A 21500-nucleotide genomic window follows, 5' to 3' on the forward strand; every position below is an offset into this window, starting at 1 on the left:
GTTACGAATCTTTTTATGGAAGATTACGTATTTTTTGCGTCTTTAAATGCTCATGTTACAAAAGTAATGCCATACATATCTCGAGACAAAGTCTCTGAGATAAAACCATTTTCGCACATCTCATATATGTATAAACTTATGCATAACAAAGAACTACTTATGTACAATAATGTACTGCAACATTTGCTACTGGAAAGTAAAATTATAATGTGGTAAAAAATTGAACTTATGCTTTAAATAATTATGCTGAATTAATGTCAGATTAAGTCAAAATTAAGTTTTACTGTTATTGTACAGCAGTCAAAAAATTACCTTAAATTGGTAATGTTGCCTGCTCTACAATTAACATTCCTTGAAGAAACAATAAATAATTCAGTTCCTGATTTCAGTTACACATTTCACGGCTTTGATTGGCTTTGGCTGTAGTACTGTCTATTTTGGATTTGGTTATTATTATTTTTTTCATACTTCATACATTTATTTTAGACATTTATGTATTTCTGTGTGCTCTGATAAATTTTGTGAATGTTTTTCTCGTGAGACAGTTTAAATATTCTATACTGTAATCTTCATTAACTATATATATGCTGTTTAAGATTCTAGATAAATTAAAGTTACTTTGTTGGCTAGATCTTTACTTGCACTAGAGCCCACCAGCGGCCGAGCGGTAAAGACGCTAAACACTGGTAGTTCGGTCCGAGGTTTGAATACCGCGAACGGGCCGGCTGCATGGGCGGTTTCGTGGTTTTCCCCATGTGTAACGTGTATACGAGCCAGTTTACCTTAGAAAGTCCTTCACGAAGGCATCCCACCCTTTAGGCAGATAGCCCTCGTGTGCTTTGCCATAATTGAATAACCCATAATACAACCCTTTACTTGCACTGTGAAGATCAACTGTATCAACAACAACACTTGGAAAGAGTAAAAAGACTCTTTTATTCAACTTAAGATGAGTATTTACAGTCGGCACTCCTAACGCTTACAAAACGCAGCCCAATAGTTTTGGCTGTAACTCCAAACAGAAAGGTAAAATTAAACTAAGTCAAATGACTTAAGCCGTAGTTGTACAATTGTATTCAACGCCTAATTTGAGTCCTGCCCCGACCAACGACGTAGATTAGTCAGCAACTAATATTCACGGACTTATAGCACAGAAACAGCGTGGCCGAAAGGCAGAACACGCTCTTTCTGAAGCCTCAGACACCAGCCTTAATAGAATCTTTCTGCCTTCCTTTTCTTCCCCCCCCCTTTACAAAAGTCTACGAATTTTGCACATCATGCAAAACTAAAATTTCATTCTGGCAAGAAAACGTGGATTGAAAATAAGAGCAACAGGAAAGTTTGCTTCAAAATAAAATTAACTGATAAATAAATTAAATAATACCCCACAATGTTGCAGATCGGGCAGAAATACAGCTCAGTGCTTTCATCTGAGTATATGATTAGTTTGGTTTATATGATTATGGCAAAGTCTAAAGGGCTATCTGCCTAAAAGGAGGGATGCCTTTCTGGAAGACTTTCTCAGAGAAACTGGTTTGTATACACGCTACACATGTGTAAAACTACAAAAACGCCCATGCAGCCAAACCGTTCACAAATTTCGAACCTCGGACCGAACTACCAGTGTTCAGCGACTTTACCGCTAGGCCGCTGGTGGGCTCTGAGTATATGAACAAAAGTCAGAACAGATTATCACTATCCCTGATGGAAACACTTTTTCCTTTTTAAATTTCACTTTTATTAAGTTATCAGTTTGAAAACAGCAGAAAAAGAAAAATTATATTTATAATATTATTTTCTTTGTTCGCGTGAACTAGATAAGGATCGCCCAATTTTTCCATGACAATACTTGCTTTTTCTTTGAACCTTCAGTAAATGAATTACAATGAAATCGATCTCTATTTCTATATGCAACAGGCGAAACGATACCTTAAATATTTAATCACGAAATTAAATGTTTTGATAGAAAATGATTTTAACCCTTTCCGGCACGCTACCTTTTAAAGTCGTAGTTTTGATAAAAAAAAAGGTAGGCAGTCTAATTAGGCCTAGAGGAGTACACAAGTAAAATTTTGTGAAGATAGCACTTATCGTTTTAATTCTGTGAGTGTGCCCAAAGTTGCACACTGGTTGAGTAGAGCTTCGAAAAGAGTGCTGAAAGGAGCATTGTTGTGAATGAACTAGCCGATGAGATGCGGAGAAACAAAGAATACAGAATCTCAGTTGTCCTAGATTATCGGTGAGCCCGGTCTGGGCACACCTAGGGTTCGCCGTTTGATTTCAGGCAAGATTTCAAGGTCAAAATTTAAAACTAATATAGAATCATGAGATTAGCATACAGATAAAAAAATACCATAGAAATTTCTTTTCAAACAATTCCTTTTATACCCTAAAAATCTGGAAGATTTCTTTGAAAAATGAGGGTCTTAAAAAACTAAACATGGCAAAACTATATGGACTGGTTTGTGTTGAGCTGCCATCTACTATCAAGAAAGAAGGTTCAGAGTAACCTATAGTAACTTATAAATCCTTTTTCATTCAATGTTTCTGTGCGTACAGAAGAAATTTTTAGGTGTGTCCACAGCGGACACACTGTGCCGCAAAGGGTGAAAGATATGGGAAAAACAAAGCAATAAAAAATTTATCACAAATCCACACGACAGGTCTTTCGGCTCCCTATTTATGTAAAGAGTGTCCCCATTCCGCAAAGACACTAGACGTTTACTAGCGTTCATGCTTTCTCTGGGATCCAAGCCCGGGTCCTTCCACACGACAGTTACTAACCACTATCCTGTGTAGGCGGTTCGAATTCAGTGTGTTTATTATATGCAATTGAATGCGCTTCAAATGAAAAGGAGATTAAAATTCACGATTTAGATTTAAAAAAAATCTCACAAACTCCAGCTTTAACATTTTTACGTCAAACCCAAATACATATTCACACTCAAATATATGTTTACAATGTAACTTATGTGTTCCTCAATTATGCTACTATGTACTACTACTTGTAACTATAATTTGCCTTGTAGCGCTTTTAAAATTAAATGCGTTTTTGATCAACTTGTTAAGCAAAAAACACATCTATGTTGGCACATTTAATTAGCGGACTCGGAGTGCAGTTAATCAATTATTTTAAATATGCAAGAAGGGAAGAAAATGAACAGTGACTTCCCTCCTCAAAAATAAGGGATAATTGACAAGAAGCAGCGACACTACTCGAATAATAAACACTACACTGGATGCTTTCCCAAAATTACTCACTAAAAAAAAAGTTTAAAGCGAAAGTAACACACAGAAATTGTCTGCCTATTGAAAAAAATTCGATCTTCATATTTAATTAAGAAATATCTTGCTGGGAGTCATATTAATCACAAAAAATATTAGACAGGATCTTTTATTTAATTCCGCTTTATGTGTTTCTACTTAACGCGAAGTGATTAAGATTCCAAAGCAGGAGAAAAAGTTTTAAATGCACTTCTTTTTCTGGTCGAATCAAAAATATTTTGTAATCAGTATCCTACAAAATTATCGACGAATGTAAAAGTTGTAGGATTTTCTATAACACTTTTAAGATTACAAAAATGATTTGATATCAGTTATTTCAGCCGTGGGTATATTAATGTTTTAATGTATTCTTAAATGAGAAGTGTGCTTTTAATAGAATATCGAAAGACTTAAATCCAATTGTCAAGCGGTTTTAATGAGAAGACAACGGAACAAAAATAACTATTTCGCTTTTGCAGTTATATATTCCTCCTCAAATGTTTTTTTGGAAAATCTGAAATAAATAGTATATGAGTAAAACTTTTAACTTCTCCAATCCTAATGTGTTTTATAATCATTAATTATCAAAAACTATAAGTTATTTCAAATTAATTTAGCTGTCAGAAAGTATAAGTAATTAATACAGTACGTTTTTCTTTAGAATATGATATTTATAATTAATAACATGAACATTTTTTGACTAGCAGAAACATCTCCCTATAACGGTAAACATACTGTAAGCATTGAATTTAATTGCATATAATTAATTTATGAATTAAGCACAGATAATTGTTACATGTAAATATTACAATATCATCATAGACGTAATGAATAATTCACTGAGAAAAGTTTAAAAATATTGAGCTTTGAATGTAGTTTATTTACTAATGTTATAAATCATAAATACTTTAAAGGAAAAAATAAAAAAAATTATCTTTGACATCTTTCAAAAGAACTTTTTTTCTTAAATTACATTATTTGTTTCTTTAACTGTGTTATTTACATCTTTGGTTATTTCTCTGCTATTTTAATTCATGAATTCCTAAGCACAAATTTTAATATAATACAAGTGCAATTAAACTTGACAAAATACATTTCTTGAATAAGCTGCAGTTGATTGCAGCGTAACGCAATTGAAATTTAACTCCAAGCGAGACATTAAATTTATTAAAACATTACATAACCAACAGTATATAGCAAAATAATATTAAAAAAAAACATTTATCTTGCTTCTAATAGCAGTATACTTTCACTTTCATATTATATTGAGGAGAATGTTACTCCTTTAAGAGTTTAAATCGACAAATCTACTAAATTGGCGGAACCCAAATCTTTCTATTCTATCTAGCAAGATTAGAAACTTTCGAATAAATGGAAAATGCGTTATGCCTCTCCGTGGCAGAACTTTCGATTGCTTATCGAAACAGTAATAACATTTAATTAACAATTCCAGAATCATTAATGTAAATGATATTAACCTGAATGAATGGTTATTGTAATGGATCATTAGTATGAAGGCAAATAACAGTAAAATAAATAATGATATTATTTAAGTGAGGGTGTTTAAGTAAAGTTTGTTTCTTAGAAATCAGAATATGTTATTATGCGCATGCGCATTAGCATGTCATGTTTCCGGTATTATTATGTCATATCTGGGATGCAAAGAAAACATAAGAAAGCTAGTTTCGCAATAACCTCAGTTTCAGCTGGAATTCAAACTCGGAGAATTTTTGTTTCGGAGAGAGTGTGCTGTCATTGTCTGAATTATCCAAGATTGGCAAAAGTAACTTTTTAAGGGTAGTTTGCTTGAGGATGAGGCTTGGAGATTTGACTTGACTAATTTTAGAAGATTTAAGTGGATGCACTTTTTTCTGTTGTATTTCTACCAACTTCAACGACGATGGACAGGCCTCTGGATCGAACTCCCGACCTGTGGTGCAGCTGCGCGATGCGCCAACCACTTTGCCACCGGGCAGTCAAAATTTGGTTATAACTTATTGAAAATTATTAAAAAATTGTACAAAAGCGTCATTTTACATGAACTACTATGTTTGTTAGTTCATTAGTCTCAAAATATTGAATTGAAAGTTAAATATTTGAAATTACAAATGATGGAAAACGATGTGTTCCGCCTGTTTTGTATACATGCTGTATGATTACCTGTGAGAGAAATGGACATGTCCCAACCTGTATTTTATAGAATTTAGTAAACTGTTAATTAGATTTCCTGAAATTTTAGTATAATTGCATGTCCCTTTTCTGAAAGTGAGTTTTTCAGATTCTGATGCGTACAGGGAGGCATTTAGCAAATTGCATTTGGGTGGCTTATGACATCCCACACATGCCCAGCCGGATTTAAGTCTAGGGACTAAGTTGATGATCTGAGCTAAAACAGCAACTGAGTAACTATTATTAAGAAGTGGTAAGGCAACAAGAATCAGCGCAATATTCATACATTTGCAGGACTAGTTTCAAAGGTTAAATATAGAACACTCTGCTTCAGCTGCAAGAGGGAAAATCACGAAAGAGAAGCCTGTGTTCAAGCGATAGCAACGAGAGGCAGTTAGTAAAGCTACTGGCACTATCCACTGATAAAAAATGAAAATAGGCAAGGAGACAAACACTTGCGAACATCCAAGTTTTTTTCCGAGATTCGAACCCGGGTTCAACGACAGTCGGCATCCCTAACCAATCAGGGTGTTTTAAACTAACAGAAAGACGAACTTTTAGTACTATTAGAATAATGTATACATTATGCAGAACATAATAAAATTCAGCATAAAACATTCAATCGTAGGTGGCGCACAGACGAATATTCTGCAAAAAAAAAATGTAAAATGCGACTTAAAAAACTTTTTTATTAATTTGAATTAATTATTCAAATGTTTACAAATTTTTCAGTTAGGTTCCTCATTAAGTTCCATAAAGATGAACTATTATAATTTATAGCAATTAGATACACTATTTAAATTAAAAAAAAGGTATTAGTGTCTCCCATAAATATATCGCTGTTTCGTTGATAAATGCCCTAGTAGCGTTAACATACAAGAAGAAAAGAATTAAGAAATTAAAGTAAAAACATTTCTAACATCAATATAATGATAGTACTAAGGATGATAGCCGAAAATTGGAGACTTTACCTGCTGTGCCATTTTCTGTGACATTTCCTGTATAAATGGCATAAGGGAAGAAAGGTGCGTTATCATTTATGTCCTTTAAGTTGACCAGAACATCTGCGTATCCTACGAGACCGTTACCACCTTCGTCTTCTGCAAAAACTGTAAACCGCCATTGAGATCGACCGTGAGGCAGGTCTCTGTCGAGCGGCTTTAGAACATATATCTCGCCTGTCGTGGTGTTGATGGCGAACTTGCTGTTGGCCGGATCCTGATCGTCCACTCCCTGACCCGTCAAGAAGTAGACGATGTCCGGCTTCCTGTCCCGGTCTCCATCGGTCGCTGTCACCTATAATAGTATCTAATATCAGAAATATAATACAGAAAAGGTGTGCTAAATAGAACAATCATGCAGCATTATTGCTAACTAAATAGGGTTCAAACTAAGCATGCGTTTCTGGGAGACATTTATTTTGAAACTAGAATTTACCACGACGCTTCTAAGTGAAATGTACATTTTATTTTACATTACTTTTAGTCACCTTCAGTAAAAATCAGAAACTGTATAAGGTATTTCTCTCACTTCCCTAGCGTCCTTCGTGGTGTAGTGGTTCTGCACGCTGAGCCGGTATTCCAGAGGTCCGTGGTTCGATTCCCGGCGAAGGCGGTTGCTTCTTTTTCATCTCTCTGGCTTCCAAAAAAATCCTAATGTCTCTACAGTGGCGCCCGAACTAAAAGGTTTGTGGATGATGATTCTCCGCACCCAGGATTTGGCGACTAGGTCTCCTAAAACCCTAGTCGCCCTTTAAAAACGGGAGTATATAAGGTATTTCTCTCACTTCTCTAGCGTCCTTCGTGGTGTAGTGGTTCTGCACGCTGGGCCGGTATTCCAGAGGTCCATGGTTCGATTCCCGGCGAAGGCGGTTGCTTCTTTTTCATCTCTCTGGCTTCCAAAAAAAAAATCCTAATGTCTCTACAACTGAATCTATTTATACTAGATTTAGAGCCTCGGAAAATTTAGTAAAGAATTAAATGCTTTAATTAAAAAAAATAATATACACTGCCTCTTGCGTTGTTTTCATCAACATATATGCTTTACAGTGTATTTACGAAAAGCTCACTGGTTAAGTAAACACCGCTGATGGATTATTTTACAAAACTTTACATTCAGAGTGATTCGACGCAAAATCGCAAAACAAAAGCAATAGTCCCTCAGGAACAAAGTAATTTGGAGTAATAAAAAATCATGTACTGTATTACTTTGGTCCTAGAATTTAAGCACAGTAGGATTTCAAAATTAGGAAATTGGAAAAATAATAAAAAATAAAAATTATTATAATGAATATCGAATAACGAGAAATATTTTTATATTTTTAAATTAGGTATTTAGATAAATATAATAAGCTATCTAATTTATTGAGAAATAATATGTTAAAGCATCCGCTTTCTATTTAAAGCACACTAAAATTTTATGTCTTAAAAATCTGAATAAAAAGCGTAACTTCAATTTTAAGTAACACAGTATATAAATTCTGATACTTATAGTTACGTACTTACATATACAGAAATGTGCGTATGTAATTAATTTATACTAGATTATAATAATTTATAACAGTTTATACGTAAGTTGTAATAATTTATCTGAATGAGGTTAAACTAATATACGATTCACATACCATTGCTGGATAGTTAAGTATTCAACATCCTACAACGATTTTAGAATAAGGAACTCTTCAGCAATTTTAGGATTAAATAAACGGATATAGATATATTCATCACTCATCGAGATTTAACCTTGAAATAGACACAAGAAAGTAAAATCTCCAAATTATGCTTCTGAATAAATAAATTTGCACATATTTAAAGAGTTTAAGTAGAATGTATTAAAGGATGACATATGAAATGTTTGAAACCAATTTCCTTGGAGGTCCAAAATATTTGCTTTATTTTAAATGTCTTTTCATTTTTGCTTATATTCTAAATTTAATTAAAATTTAATTAAAATTTTAATTTTAGACAAATTATGTAAAGCCCGCTTTGCTGTGAATTATTTGCATAGATCATATTCATTAAATCTGGGATAAATAATTTAATTTACGCTTAATCGGGGCTTAAGCATTTAAAAAATTTTTACTAATCGTGATTATTTAAAATTCTAGCAATTTATAAAACACCACAGAAATTTCGAAAGCCTTTTAATACTATGCGGATTTCATTTTCTTGGTCTAAAATGTCAAAGGAAAACTTTCTATGTTGAAATGATGATAAACATTTCAAACACTGTGGCGTAAGGTCCTCGTAGACTTTACATAGCCATTAGAACATGTATTCTTATTATCAACCAAATTAATAGTTATAATAGTTAGTATAAATCGAAATGGATGTATTACAAATAGCTTTGGCTTTTCATTATGCACTCAAAAGGTAATAAAAATCATGATTTTTCTTAATACAGTTCTTCGCCAAGTTTGGTAATGCTTTTTAAAAATAATACATGTTATTAAATTTAATAATTTAGGTATCATACAAAACAATTCGTGACACTAGTACTCAAATTTTTGTTTCTATAAATGTAATAAATATATAAGCACTATGAAATCAGCAGTACATTTTCGGAAAATAATATTATTTTAAGAGGCTACTTTCTTATTACATGTGAATTAAAAGAATTTGAAAGCAGTGTGGTTTATTTACTGGTGGGTAATGTTATATCCAATTGTCGCATTTTAGTACAAAACTAGGGTTAAAACAATAGGATCGAAGTTTTTTTCTTAAGATATCGGATGCTTTTACTCTCATCAGCTTTTTTTTCTCCCTCCTTCCAGCATGTCTTAGTGGTGTAACGGTAGCACTGTCGGCGCGTAATCGAGAGGTCCAGGTTCGAATCCCGGCGTGAACATTGCCCATTTTTCATGTCTCCTGCTTCAAAAATACGTAATGTCTCTATAGTGGCACCCGAACTAAAAACGTGGTGGATGATGATTCTTTAGTACCAGAATTTGGCGACTGGGGATTAGGAGATCCAGTCGCTCTTTAAAAGGGGGAGTATATAAGGTAATGTAATGTAATACACGAGTGTGCTGCAACCCTCCTGACCGATAATAATCAGCATATAACGGGAACATTTTAAATTTTATCGATATTTAAAGTATTGTGTTTGAAAGATGTCTGCGAATATATAGTGCATTGAATTTAAAACCTTATCCTCTGTGCTGAAGACCAACTATAGTTAATTTTACAAGTATTAACTCATAAATAACTTGATATTTATTTTGATGGAATATAATTTTGTACTCTCCAAATAGTCTTTACAAACTAATAATGAGTAAATAATAAGAAGGGTATTTTTGAAAGCTGAAATAATAGATCTTATACATTCTACGAAAAGAAGAAAATGTCATTTGTAGGTTACATGACGGGCTTTGATAATGAAAAAACATATATTTTTATTTGAGTATCAGATCATTATCAGAAATTTATGGCATATGTTAGAGCACGTCTGTCTGGATCAGTCAGTTTTTATATGTGACGGTGGATGTGTTTCTTTGAAGAATGTGCATTCTTTCAAGAATGTGCAATTGGAAAAAAGGAGAAAAATTAAATTCGTAAGCATTCGATCAGTAAAGGAAAAAAAAAAGACACAGAGGATAAATAAAAAAGCATTTTAGGAGACAAATTATTTCACTTTTTCTAAACTTTCAAAGGGAAACACTCTCGAAGCATAGAAAATCCAATGAATAGAACATCATACCCCGAAAATAAATTTTTAAGAAGGAAATTAAAGCTGACAAAATCCGTTTTCTTTCTCTTTTTAAATATTCTTCCCTCTTTTTCAATACATGAAGCCTTTTTCTAAATTTCCAACTCATATCTGAGATTTTCTGTGAACAATAAAAAGAGTTCTGAGAAAGAAATTGTACTTTTTGTAATACGATTTACACGAGTTTAAATTATGAATCAAATATAAGTAGTAATTTTTTACTTATGAAACGCATTTGATGAAATCTGTAAAAACAGAAAAACTCGTTTTTCTGCTTTATTGTTACAGACAAAAGGTAAATATTCAAAAAAAAAAAAAAAAAAAAAAAAGATATTGCACTGATAGTTATTGAAAGGGATTAACATATAGGGTGTCTGTAGTTAAGAACCCAACTTCAAAACTGTCTACAAGCAAAACCAGTGATCAGAAAATTGTGAAACTTTGTTGCGGACTTAATGAAGCGGTGAGAATTTCTTTTAAGGAAAAAATAGTTACAAATAGTCTCACCAGAGAGCATTATATTAACAAATTATACATTTAGCCATATCTTTACTACGGTTCTACAATTTTACGAACTTTGTTACAACAAAACATATTCCACATGATGGCCATTATTTTCAGCTACTATCTGAAATCGCAACATGACATGTTCCACAACTTATCGAAGTGTGTTCTGGGAAATGTTCAGGAAGTGGCGTAAAATGCTGACTTTAAGATCAGGTTAAGTTCTTGGATTTTCAGAACTTACCAAATGTTTGAAATGTGACCAAAGCCCAAAATCGCATAGATTGAGGTCTAGGGATCGGGAGGCCATACATTACGAAAGTACCGACTAATGGCACGTTCTTCTGTAAAATGACGTTTAAGAATATTCGTAACATACCGTGCAATCTGTGGAGGAGCTTCATCTTGCAAAAAGAATGTGCGTGCAAGGCACTGATTTCCTTCTCTAACAGCGATTTGTCTGTTCAGAGGATAATCCAAGGCCATTTTGAGTTGACTTCAAAGCTAGCGAAGCGCTGCTTCTGCAGAAACAGGTTCTCTTCCTCTTCCAATATGAACAGAAAACGATCCTCTTTCTTCAAATTTCATTTTCATTTGCCGAAGATTTTTAACGTTCATTAGACCTGACAGAATCATCTTCAAAGCCCGAAAATACGGTAGAGCAGCTTATGCAGAATTAATGTTTCGGTAAAACAATTTTACTAACAAAGCACTATAAGGTGTTTCTCCCACTTTCCTAGCGTGCCTTCGTGGTGTAGTGGTTCTGCACACTGGGCCGGTATTCCAGAGGCCCGCGGTTCGATTCCCGGCGAAGGCGGTTGCAACTTTTTCATCTCTCTGGCCCCACCAGCGGCCGAGCGGTAACGTCGCTGAACACTGGTAGTTCGGTCTGAGGTTCGAATCCCGCGAACGGGTTGGCTGCATGGGCGTTTTCGTGGTTTTTCCCATGTGTAACGTGTATACGAGCCAGTTTCCCTTAAAAAGTTCTCCACGAAGGCATCCCTCCCTTAAGGCAGATAGCCCTCGAGTGCTTTCCTGATATCTAATAAACCAAACCAAACCAAAACCATCTCTCTGGCTTCCAAAAATTAACCTAATGTCTCTACAGCACAATCACGTAAACTTATCGTCATTGTACTGGAACTTAGAAATGGATGCTCTGGGTGGCCTTTAGCAGGCTCTGCTTTTACCGCCTATTTTGGAATTGTGCTCTGAGGCGTTGGTAAATGATTTTCGCAAGCAATAAAAACGCTTCGCCATATAAAACAAGTACTCGACTTTGGAAAAATAAAAAAAAAAAAAAAAAAAGTTTGAGCTGCTGTGAAATCAGGAGATGTTGGGAGTAGTTGATTCGTCACAGTCAGTCACGTGGGAGGTCATACTCCCAAAAGCTGAATCTTTAAAATTTGCTATAGCTGGATTTCTTAGTAGTACAACTTAAAACTTAGTTTAGAATTTGGAAGAGGAGGAAAATTTATGTTATTAATATCGTCGAGTCTTTTTAGGTATTCCGGGCAACCTGTATAGGAGCTTACATGGGTCTGTTGACGAAAAACGCATCTGGGAGCATCTTCTTTCTTTAAAGTGCATTCTGATGTTCGATGACCTTTACCACACTTGCAGCATCTCATTTTGTGAAAACGTCTGTGCTGAGTGTATACATACCTCTGGCATTTTAAGCACTGGGTAGGGCGCAGAACATTCACTGAATGGCAAATATTAAAACAAAAAGTGTCATTTAAAGTTTTTGTTTTATTATTATGGTAAGATAAAGTTAAATTACCATACAGCTAGTTAGGATAAGGCACATTGAATGACAGGTATTTAAGAAATATGTCTTTTAAAATTTCAATTTTATTATTGTGATAAATGATTGGTAATTTATTCACAAAGTAATTCAAAGATACATGCTGGAATTAAATAAATTCACGGATAACTTTCTTATAAAAACTGTTCGTAATTGGTTTGCATATGAAGGAAAAACACTAAAATTCCTTGGATTTAATATATATTTTCTACACTTGAAATCCAGGACAAAATTGACAATGCTGAACTGTTTTATTTACTCTGCCGGTAATAGGTAACCTTGTGTTACTACATATTGGTTGAATTTACAATATACTGTTTTAGAGGGAAGTACATTTTGTTGTTAATTAATTCACATAAAACCTAAATTTTCGGAAAAGATTAGTCGTTAGATATTTTGTTAAAGTTAATTAGGAAGGTAATTATATTTCTCAACGGCCATAGATTCTTTTGATGAAAAGCACGATGCAATATATAGAAAGATTTCGTAATTTGAAGATACTTTGTAATTAATTAATTAATGAATAAAAGGACTAACGAAGTTAATAGTTTTTATAAATTGAAATAGGAATAAAAATACGTCATACTGTTATTAACTACTCTTTTATAAAGCTTTTTTTCAAAATAACATTGCTATTTTAAGTAAGGAATGTATCATGAAAAGCCAACATAATTACTTCATATCGGATAACATTTTTATAATAGTTAGTTTTCTGAAATGTAGTATATTAAAATAACACAATTATTTTAAATAAGGTATTTTATAAGGTCGAATCATGTTCCTTACAATGGAATAATATTAACTAAAAAACATAATCTAAAGATTTAAATGTAACGAAGTGTTAAATAAATTTAATTAACTTACATGCTAAAATAATACCAACCATCATATATATACAAATAGATAATATAAATTACTTTTTAATTACTGAATTTAATAATTTAATAAGGAGAGCAATACTTTAAACATTTCTCCAGGTTTTTACTACTAATATAATTACTGAAAACGAAATTAATGAATTAATTAATTAATGAATAAAAGGACTAACGAAGTTAATAGTTTTTATAAATTGAAATAGGAATAAAAATACGTCATACTGTTATTAACTACTCTTTTATAAAGCTTTTTTTCAAAATAACATTGCTATTTTAAGTAAGGAATGTATCATGAAAAGCCAACATCATTACTTCATATCGGATAATATTTTTATAATAGTTAGTTTTCTGAAATGTAGTATATTAAAATAACACAATTATTTTAAATAAGGTATTTTATAAGGTCGAATCATGTTCCTTACAATGGAATAATATTAACTAAAAAACATAATCTAAAGATTTAAATGTAACGAAGTGTTAAATAAATTTAATTAACTTACATGCTAAAATAATACCAACCATCATATATATACAAATAGATAATATAAATTACTTTTTAATTACTGAATTTAATAATTTAATAAGGAGAGCAATACTTTAAACATTTCTCCAGGTTTTTACTACTAATATAATTACTGAAAACGAAATTAATGAAAGTTAAACAAATCAGATACTTTGAGAAAACTATGTCTAGACGTCTTTCGGTTTACTTAACCGCATTCTACCTTGTTAGTTGAGTCCATCATAAAAATATAATAAAGTCAATAAATAAGAAAATTTTTGCATTTCCTAAGCCTACTTTATCATTGTCGATAAATGCTACACGAATTTGATTATTCAAAAGACCATGGAAATTAATTGCAAAAGTCTCTCATGTTTGCCCTGTACCTCGTTAACAAGAGAAGAGAAATTGAGGAAATCTTAGTATAATTAGTCGATTAATTTGTAATCAACAACATTTCCAAGACAGTTTCCGAAGCTGAGGCTTCCCATACCGAAATATTTTCATTAAAACTGCATTAAAAATGCAGTATACTTTGAGTCGAGACTCCGCATTAACAATATTTCGCAATAACGCGATGTTTCTCGTTAAATTTTATTATTAAATTAGTTGTTACAAATGAAATGGAATGAAATTTATGAATAAAAATTCAAAATTATAAAATACTAGATTACGAAATTGCACTACTTGCTTAGTAAATATAAAATTAGACAGAATAGAAAAGGATAAAAAGAAAGAAAAGAGTACAAAGATAAGGAAAAACATTCATGCAAAAAGTTACATAAAAATTTATTACTTAGGTAAGAAATATTACCTTAAATTGGAAAATCCGTGAAATCTTTGCGTTATTATCTAAAGTTTTTCTATGATGCAATTACTAGTAAAATTAAAAATTTTACGGATATTTCGATGCAAATTAAGACATAAAAATCAAATTCAAATATACTGTAAATAAAATCAAATCTCTAACTGGATAAAAGTTGGTCGTGTGATTGCACATAATACAACTGATGTTATTTTCAATAAATTTATTTGACACGATATTTTAAGTTAAGTACTTTATGCTATTGCTATCATTACTATTTATTAAATTATTATAATTAAGTAAGAGATGGGAATAACATTTCTTTAATATTTAGATTAGGAAATTTATAGTTTGATTTCTTTAAACGCACTAAAAATGGTCTTAAATGAAGAATCGTCTGTGTGGTTACAATGCTTTAGCAAATTTGATATTTTCTTCCCTTGAGAAAATAATTCTTTTCTAGCTATTCTGAAATTTGTTAATTAAGACTTTTAAATATAATATTACAGAACTGTATTCATTCTTCACTAATTTTAATTGTTTTCTATAATATACGTTAAGATTCTTACATTTTCCAATTGGATTAGCAGTTATTATGTAGAGAAATTAGGTTATTTTTTGGAAACAGAAGTGATGAAAAACGAGCAACGCCCTCGCCGGGAATCGAACCACGGACGTCTGGAATATGCGCCTAGCGTGCAGAACACTACACTACGAAGGCATGCTAAGAAGGCGGAAAAAATACCTTATATACTCTCCCTTTTAAAGGGCGGTTTTTATGGGACTCAATCGCCAAATCCTGGGTGTGGAGAATCATGATCCCTCACCCTTTTAGTTCGGGCGCCACTGTAGAGACATAAGATTATTTGGAAGCAAGAGTAATGAGAAATGAGCAACGCTCTTGCCGGGAATCGAACCACGGACCTCTGGAATACGCGCCCAGCTTGCAGATCACTATACTACGAAGGCATGCTAAGAAGGCGGGAGAAATAACCTTATAACTATACTCTCATAGTAAAATATGCAATACATCGCTTGTGGTTGAGGCGGTCTGCGCCCACTTCTGATACGAAGAAAAGAATACCACTTAGAAAGTTTTCTTGGAAAGATGATGATATGCTAAGAAGGATGCGATAATCTTGGATTCCAAGGTGTCTTCCATCAAAACTGGAATAGGGCTGGGAAAAGTTATACCATCGGGCCAATGCAATCTTATAGCCAAAGAAATTTTTATACTTAGCTAAAAATTATAATTTTTGTTTTGTTACGATATAAAATTTATATACGTTGTTGACGATATCTTGATGGTGGCAACAAAATAACAGAATATTATCGCTATTAATTTTCTGTAATATTCTGTTAGACAATTACAGTCATCATGTGATTAACCGGTGGCGAATTAACCGGCCTTTATCGAAAAAAAGTGAAGTTTGTTGACAGTGAAACATAGGAAAATTACTACTAGAAATAAGAAAAATGTCTACGGGAAGTATAAACAAGAGTAGAAAATGCAGGAGATAGCAGTGACATCAAGTAATATTATAGTATTTAGGAATTGATTTTATCCACAACTAAGCTTATTTTAATTGTATATAATACAGAATAGATAAACAGTATTAAATCGTCTTTTAAAAATAAATTACGAAACTTAAAAAATAAACTAAGCGTACAGTCATTAAGGTTTTATTTCCCACTGATTCCTACCCAAATACAAGAATTATATGAACAAAAGCGCTGATCGTTTCATCTTGCTCTTCCTATTTCGAATACTTATTTAATATTTATAGACAAATGCAATTATGCTCCACACTGAAGTGCTCAAAAATGCAGGTAAATTGTACGTTAATTATAAAATTAATTATTTATTAATTATTGAATTTTTATTCATTCATGTGCCTGTTGACAGCTATCGAATGATCCATGAATGTCGTGCCCGGTATTACCCAAATTAATCGGACATCTACTGTGTATGTATTGCCAACATTGTTTGGGTTTTTTGCTTATAATATAGTAACGTGTAACTCATAGCATATGTGTATAAGGTATTTTCTCCCTCCTTTCCGTATGCTTTAGCGATGTAACTGGAAGTAAGCTCGACGCGTATTCGGAAAGTCCGGAGTTCAACTACCGGCGAGGGAATTGCGGATTTTTTCAGTTCCCCGGCTTCGAAAAATTCTAAAAGGACTCTACAAGTGGCGCCCAAACTAAAAGGTGGTGGATGATAATTCGTTACTTCTAGGATTTGGCGACTGGGTCCCCCAATCCCTAGCAGCTCTTTGAAAGTGGGGGACTGTCTAAGGCATTTTCTCACTCTTTTCCGCGTGCTTTCGTGGAAGCACGCTTGACGCGTATTCGCGAGTTCCGGAATTCGAATCCTGGCGGGGGCATTGCATATTTTTCACATTCCTGCATCAATATAACGTACTAACTCGACATGTGCAAGTATGAGTGTTTTTAGAAGTGTAGATAAATAATTGCAATAAATAAACTATTTAGCAGTACAGCTAACATTATCAATAACATCAGCCCAATTTTACCCTGTCTTTGTTCCGAAGAGTAGAATAAACTCTTGCCCCTCTATTATTCTACTACATGGAAACGTACACGTAAAAATTATTTTAGTAATATTGCATAATATCACACTGCTATTATATCATTGGATATAAGCGTGCCAAATCCTTGCTGATCTATTAATGTGTGCATAATATTCATCTACCACAGAATACGTACCATCCTCCTATTTTCAACAGCGTAGCAATCTTGCATTTGCATTTGTATATTTGTATAAGTAGTTTTTGTTCTGTAAGATTCCAAATCCTCTTGACAAAAGCAATCTGCTTCACCATTATTTTCCCCGATGGGGTTTGCCAGATATTATTACATTTTCTGTGTTGAGATGGCTATTTAATTACATTTGGCATAGTCTTGGGCGTGAAGCAATTGCGACAGCACGCAGTATACCAAGGTAAAATGACTTATTACTTACGTTAAACTCTGGATGTTCCCGTCTTCCGTCACTTGTATCAACTGCATTCAAGATTTAAAAAGTTTGATGCATTTCAACCAAATACCTCACATCATTCCGGATATTGTACTCGTAAAATAACTTACGAAGCCAGACATCTAAATGGGACTTCTTAAACAAATAAGTTAAACAACTGAAAAAGCACACATGCAATAGGCCTTTCATCTAAATGAGAGAAAATCTTTCCCAAACGTATATTCTTTTAAAAGACTGCACAAAACTAAACTGAAACACTAAAACTCTCGTTTGCTGTTGTGGTTGTTATAACATTACACCGATCATTCAAAGGGGAAAAAAAAGAAAGTACAAGCTTCGCTACAATTAAGAGTTTTTCTAACCTCTGTTAGTGCAGCTTTTACAATCCCCAGTTTCACCGTAATTCTATGGAAAAGAAACAAAAGTGCTTTTAAAACCCAATTTAATTATCTGAACTTTTAATGCTCGAGGCTTACTGATACTCCTTTATTCAGGAGTGGGAGATTGTTCAGAGCTAATTCCTATCAAAGTGGCGTCAAAAGGAGCTTTAAAATACTTTTCAAGATCTAAGGCGTCGTCAGTTTTTAACAACGGCGTGGTTTTACGAGCGAAGTAGTTTTGAAACTCTCTTTTTAAACAGGGAAGAATAAATTAAAATGGGAGCTTCCGATTGGAGCTTTTATGTAATTCTCGTCTCATTTGCATAGGTTAATGAATTATTACTCCGCACAGGAATAGTAATTTGGAGAAAATTTTATGTTGCGTAGGAAAAACAGGTTATGGTAAGTGCAAAGAATTAAGGAATATATTATTTTTATTTGACAAGTTAAAACCTATAAACTAAAGATTCTACAGGATTATGAGTGATAAAATGAAAGACATAAACTACTTTATAGTGAATGAACTATAATTTAAAATCCGGAAGCTGAGTTTTTAATTCAATGAATTAACTAAATATTTCTGGTGCAATTGCTTGCTTTGTAGCTCAAAGAGTTTTAACACCTCTGAGGGATGTTATTGCTTTAACACTTGGCCAGAATGTTATTGTTTCCTCTTGGTGTTTTTTTTCCAAAACCAATAAAGGTTAAAAAATGAAAGGAAAGTCTTCTTAACCATCGAAGCTTTAATTAACTTTAATTTATTTTTCGTGTTATAAAATTGCATTGCTCACAAATATAATAATATAAAAATACAATGATCACGATGAAATTCTGTAACAATACATAAATCATAATCATCTGTATGTTTCACTCTTTTCGCGGCTGATTTATATGCTTTAAATCATTTTTCACGGCTTCTGGTAGTGATGTAAACTAAACAGTTTTGAATGTTTATTTTCGTTCGTATTATTTCTGAAGTTCTTAATATTTAGTATACATGGAAGCAACGTATCCTCTATGCTACTCTATTCCCTATACGTTCGTTGATTAATTGAAGAGATGAATAAAATGAAAATACTAATACCACGAAACTACAATGAACCGTATTATTCTATTGCATTAGAGAACAAACCGTAGTAGGAGACACAAGAATAAACCGTATAATTTAAGTACAGAGACCGATGTAAACATCAACCTTACAGGGTGTATTTTTATGTACATGTACACAAACATAGATGTTTTGCTATGTTCCATATCCTAACGTATTTTATTATGATTGTTAACTTGTTGCTCTACTGTCATTAGGGACTTGCTTATTCTTTTGACATATTAAAAATTTTCTATACGTGTTTATTTACCCCTAATTTTGCAGTGTCATTTTAGTTCATGTTATGGGTGCAATTGGGTGCACCTTGGAGATTCTTTTTTGACGCTAAGATCGGCGCCATGAAGGCACAATTTAAAGATGGCCGCTACACAAAACCAAAATAAGAAGTCAAAGAATTGCACAAACTCTGTGTCCAAGTACACACCGATCTATTTTCACTTCTAAAACATCAGAGAATTGCATCAGAGACTAGGCATTGCTCACTGCTTTAACTTTGTGCATGTTCACATTAGTCTATTTTCATTTAAGAAAATCAGGAAGCTATAACAAAATTAAATCTGTCATGGCAACCAGAAATGAGGTTTCATCACCAAAAGTTAACAACATTTGTCGCTAATCGAAGAGGCACCCAATTCTACACTATTATAATAATAAAATGTTATTAATATTTTCTTCTATTTATGACTTCTATTCGTCTGTTTTTGATTATTGTTCCTTTCCTTTTTCCTTCGGCTATAGTAGGGAGCCTTACGGTAAGTAACCTTACGGATATAATCATTTATCTTCGATGTATTTTATATTACGTATAAAATACACTACGCTACTGCTTCTAAATAATTTAGTTCTTGATCAAGAACCAATATGGAGGAGCAAACTTGAAGTGCACGGAAAACAAAGAAATAAAATGAAGCTAACTTTTGTTTAGTCGGATAGCATGATTTGAAATGTGGTAGAAGGCAAACTGATGAAGGTTTACGGTAAGCAATAGTAATGAAGTTGGATGTGTTACAACTGTACGGTTGTTATCAAAATTAACTTAGATTCTTGCATCTGAATATTTTGATAAATTTCAACTTTTTGATGACGTAAATGCAGTCAAATATATTCTTTTTTTTAATAATTTCTAATGGAAGATCCATTCTTATTTTGATAATTTTTAGATTCCAGTCTATTTCCTTTTTAGAAGTATGCTATAGGCTATTTTAGCATTTTAATAATATGTTGTAGTATTTAATTCTTTATAAATCAACAAAAGAATATCGCAAATAAAACTACCAATTTCCTTAGCCTCAGGGAGACAGCCAGGCGAATACATCAAATATCTCTCAATAACACTGAATCTCAAAATTTTTCTTTTTGCGTTAAGAAAAAAGAACCTTTATCAATTAAAATATAAAAATTTTGTGAATCAAGTTTGACATTAAAAATACATTTTGTAGAGACATTATATTTTTTTAAACAGAAGTGATGAAACATGAGCAACGGCCTCGCCGGGAATCGAACCACGGATCTCTGGAATACGCACCCAGCGTGCAGACCAGTACACTACGAAGGCATGATAGGAAGGCGGGAGAAATACCTTATCACTTTTGCTTGCACTGGGAGAGCAGTGGACATTTTAACCTCAATGTATTTTAATAATTAAATGAAATTTCGTATATTCTTAACGTCTGCAATGGCCTAAATCCGTTTTGTTTTACCCCACAGAAGACTAACCTAATCCACATTGTTAAGAAATTTTCTCTCGTTTATTTTTAATAAAATGGCAGGACATGCTGTCTTGGAATGAAGCCAGCCTTCCCTAAAATGCAGTATGACGTCTAAATTATTAGACGTGTTAACACAATTAATAACTTACGGCATTTACATTAAACATCTTGGAATCTAGCCAGATGCTTTCCTAAACACAGTTATGCTATCACATTCTAGAACTGCTAGTATAATTATTAAATAAAGATATAAATGCTGATTTGATTGAGACTCAGATAAACTTAATTTCGTTATTAAATTTTATTCCAGTTTCTTTCTCATCGGCATTTCAAAACAAAAATTAAAAATTTTTTAACTACTAGGAAAATTTGAGCAAAACGTTGATACGCGATAACGTTCCATTATTTTTCTTATATAATATAAATGCATTCAGACACATAATGCCTAAGAAATGGAGAAATATCTTTTTGTAGTACTTTTTGAGTCGTTTTCTTGCTTTGGAGTACGCTATGATAATTCAATCGCTCATATCCACTCCACCCATTTTTTTATTATAATCAATCACTAGCTCCGGTTTCTTTGTTATTATTTTTCTTTTCTCTGTTTCTATTACGTTGCTTTATACGCGCGTTGCTTACTCTGCTTTATACGCATGACGAGTATACTCG

The 21500-nt window shown here is 32.8% G+C and overlaps 1 protein-coding gene across 6 annotated transcripts in view; it reads right to left on the reverse strand.

The window, feature by feature from the left end:
- The window catches only part of LOC118184756 (neural-cadherin-like), a 639735-nt gene that overhangs the window by 108485 nt on the left and 509750 nt on the right, over positions 1-21500 (reverse strand). For all 6 annotated transcript variants that reach the window (XM_085823079.1, XM_085823083.1, XM_085823080.1 and 3 more), the window contains exon 5: positions 6405-6729. In XM_085823079.1, the coding sequence (XP_085679205.1) occupies positions 6405-6729 (325 nt within the window). The remainder of the gene's footprint in view (positions 1-6404; positions 6730-21500) is intronic.

This window comes from Stegodyphus dumicola, chromosome 1, assembly GCF_044657685.1.
Source record: "Stegodyphus dumicola isolate Sdum_Otavi_A_Nest chromosome 1, ASM4465768v1".
Classification (NCBI taxonomy): domain Eukaryota; kingdom Metazoa; phylum Arthropoda; class Arachnida; order Araneae; family Eresidae; genus Stegodyphus; species Stegodyphus dumicola.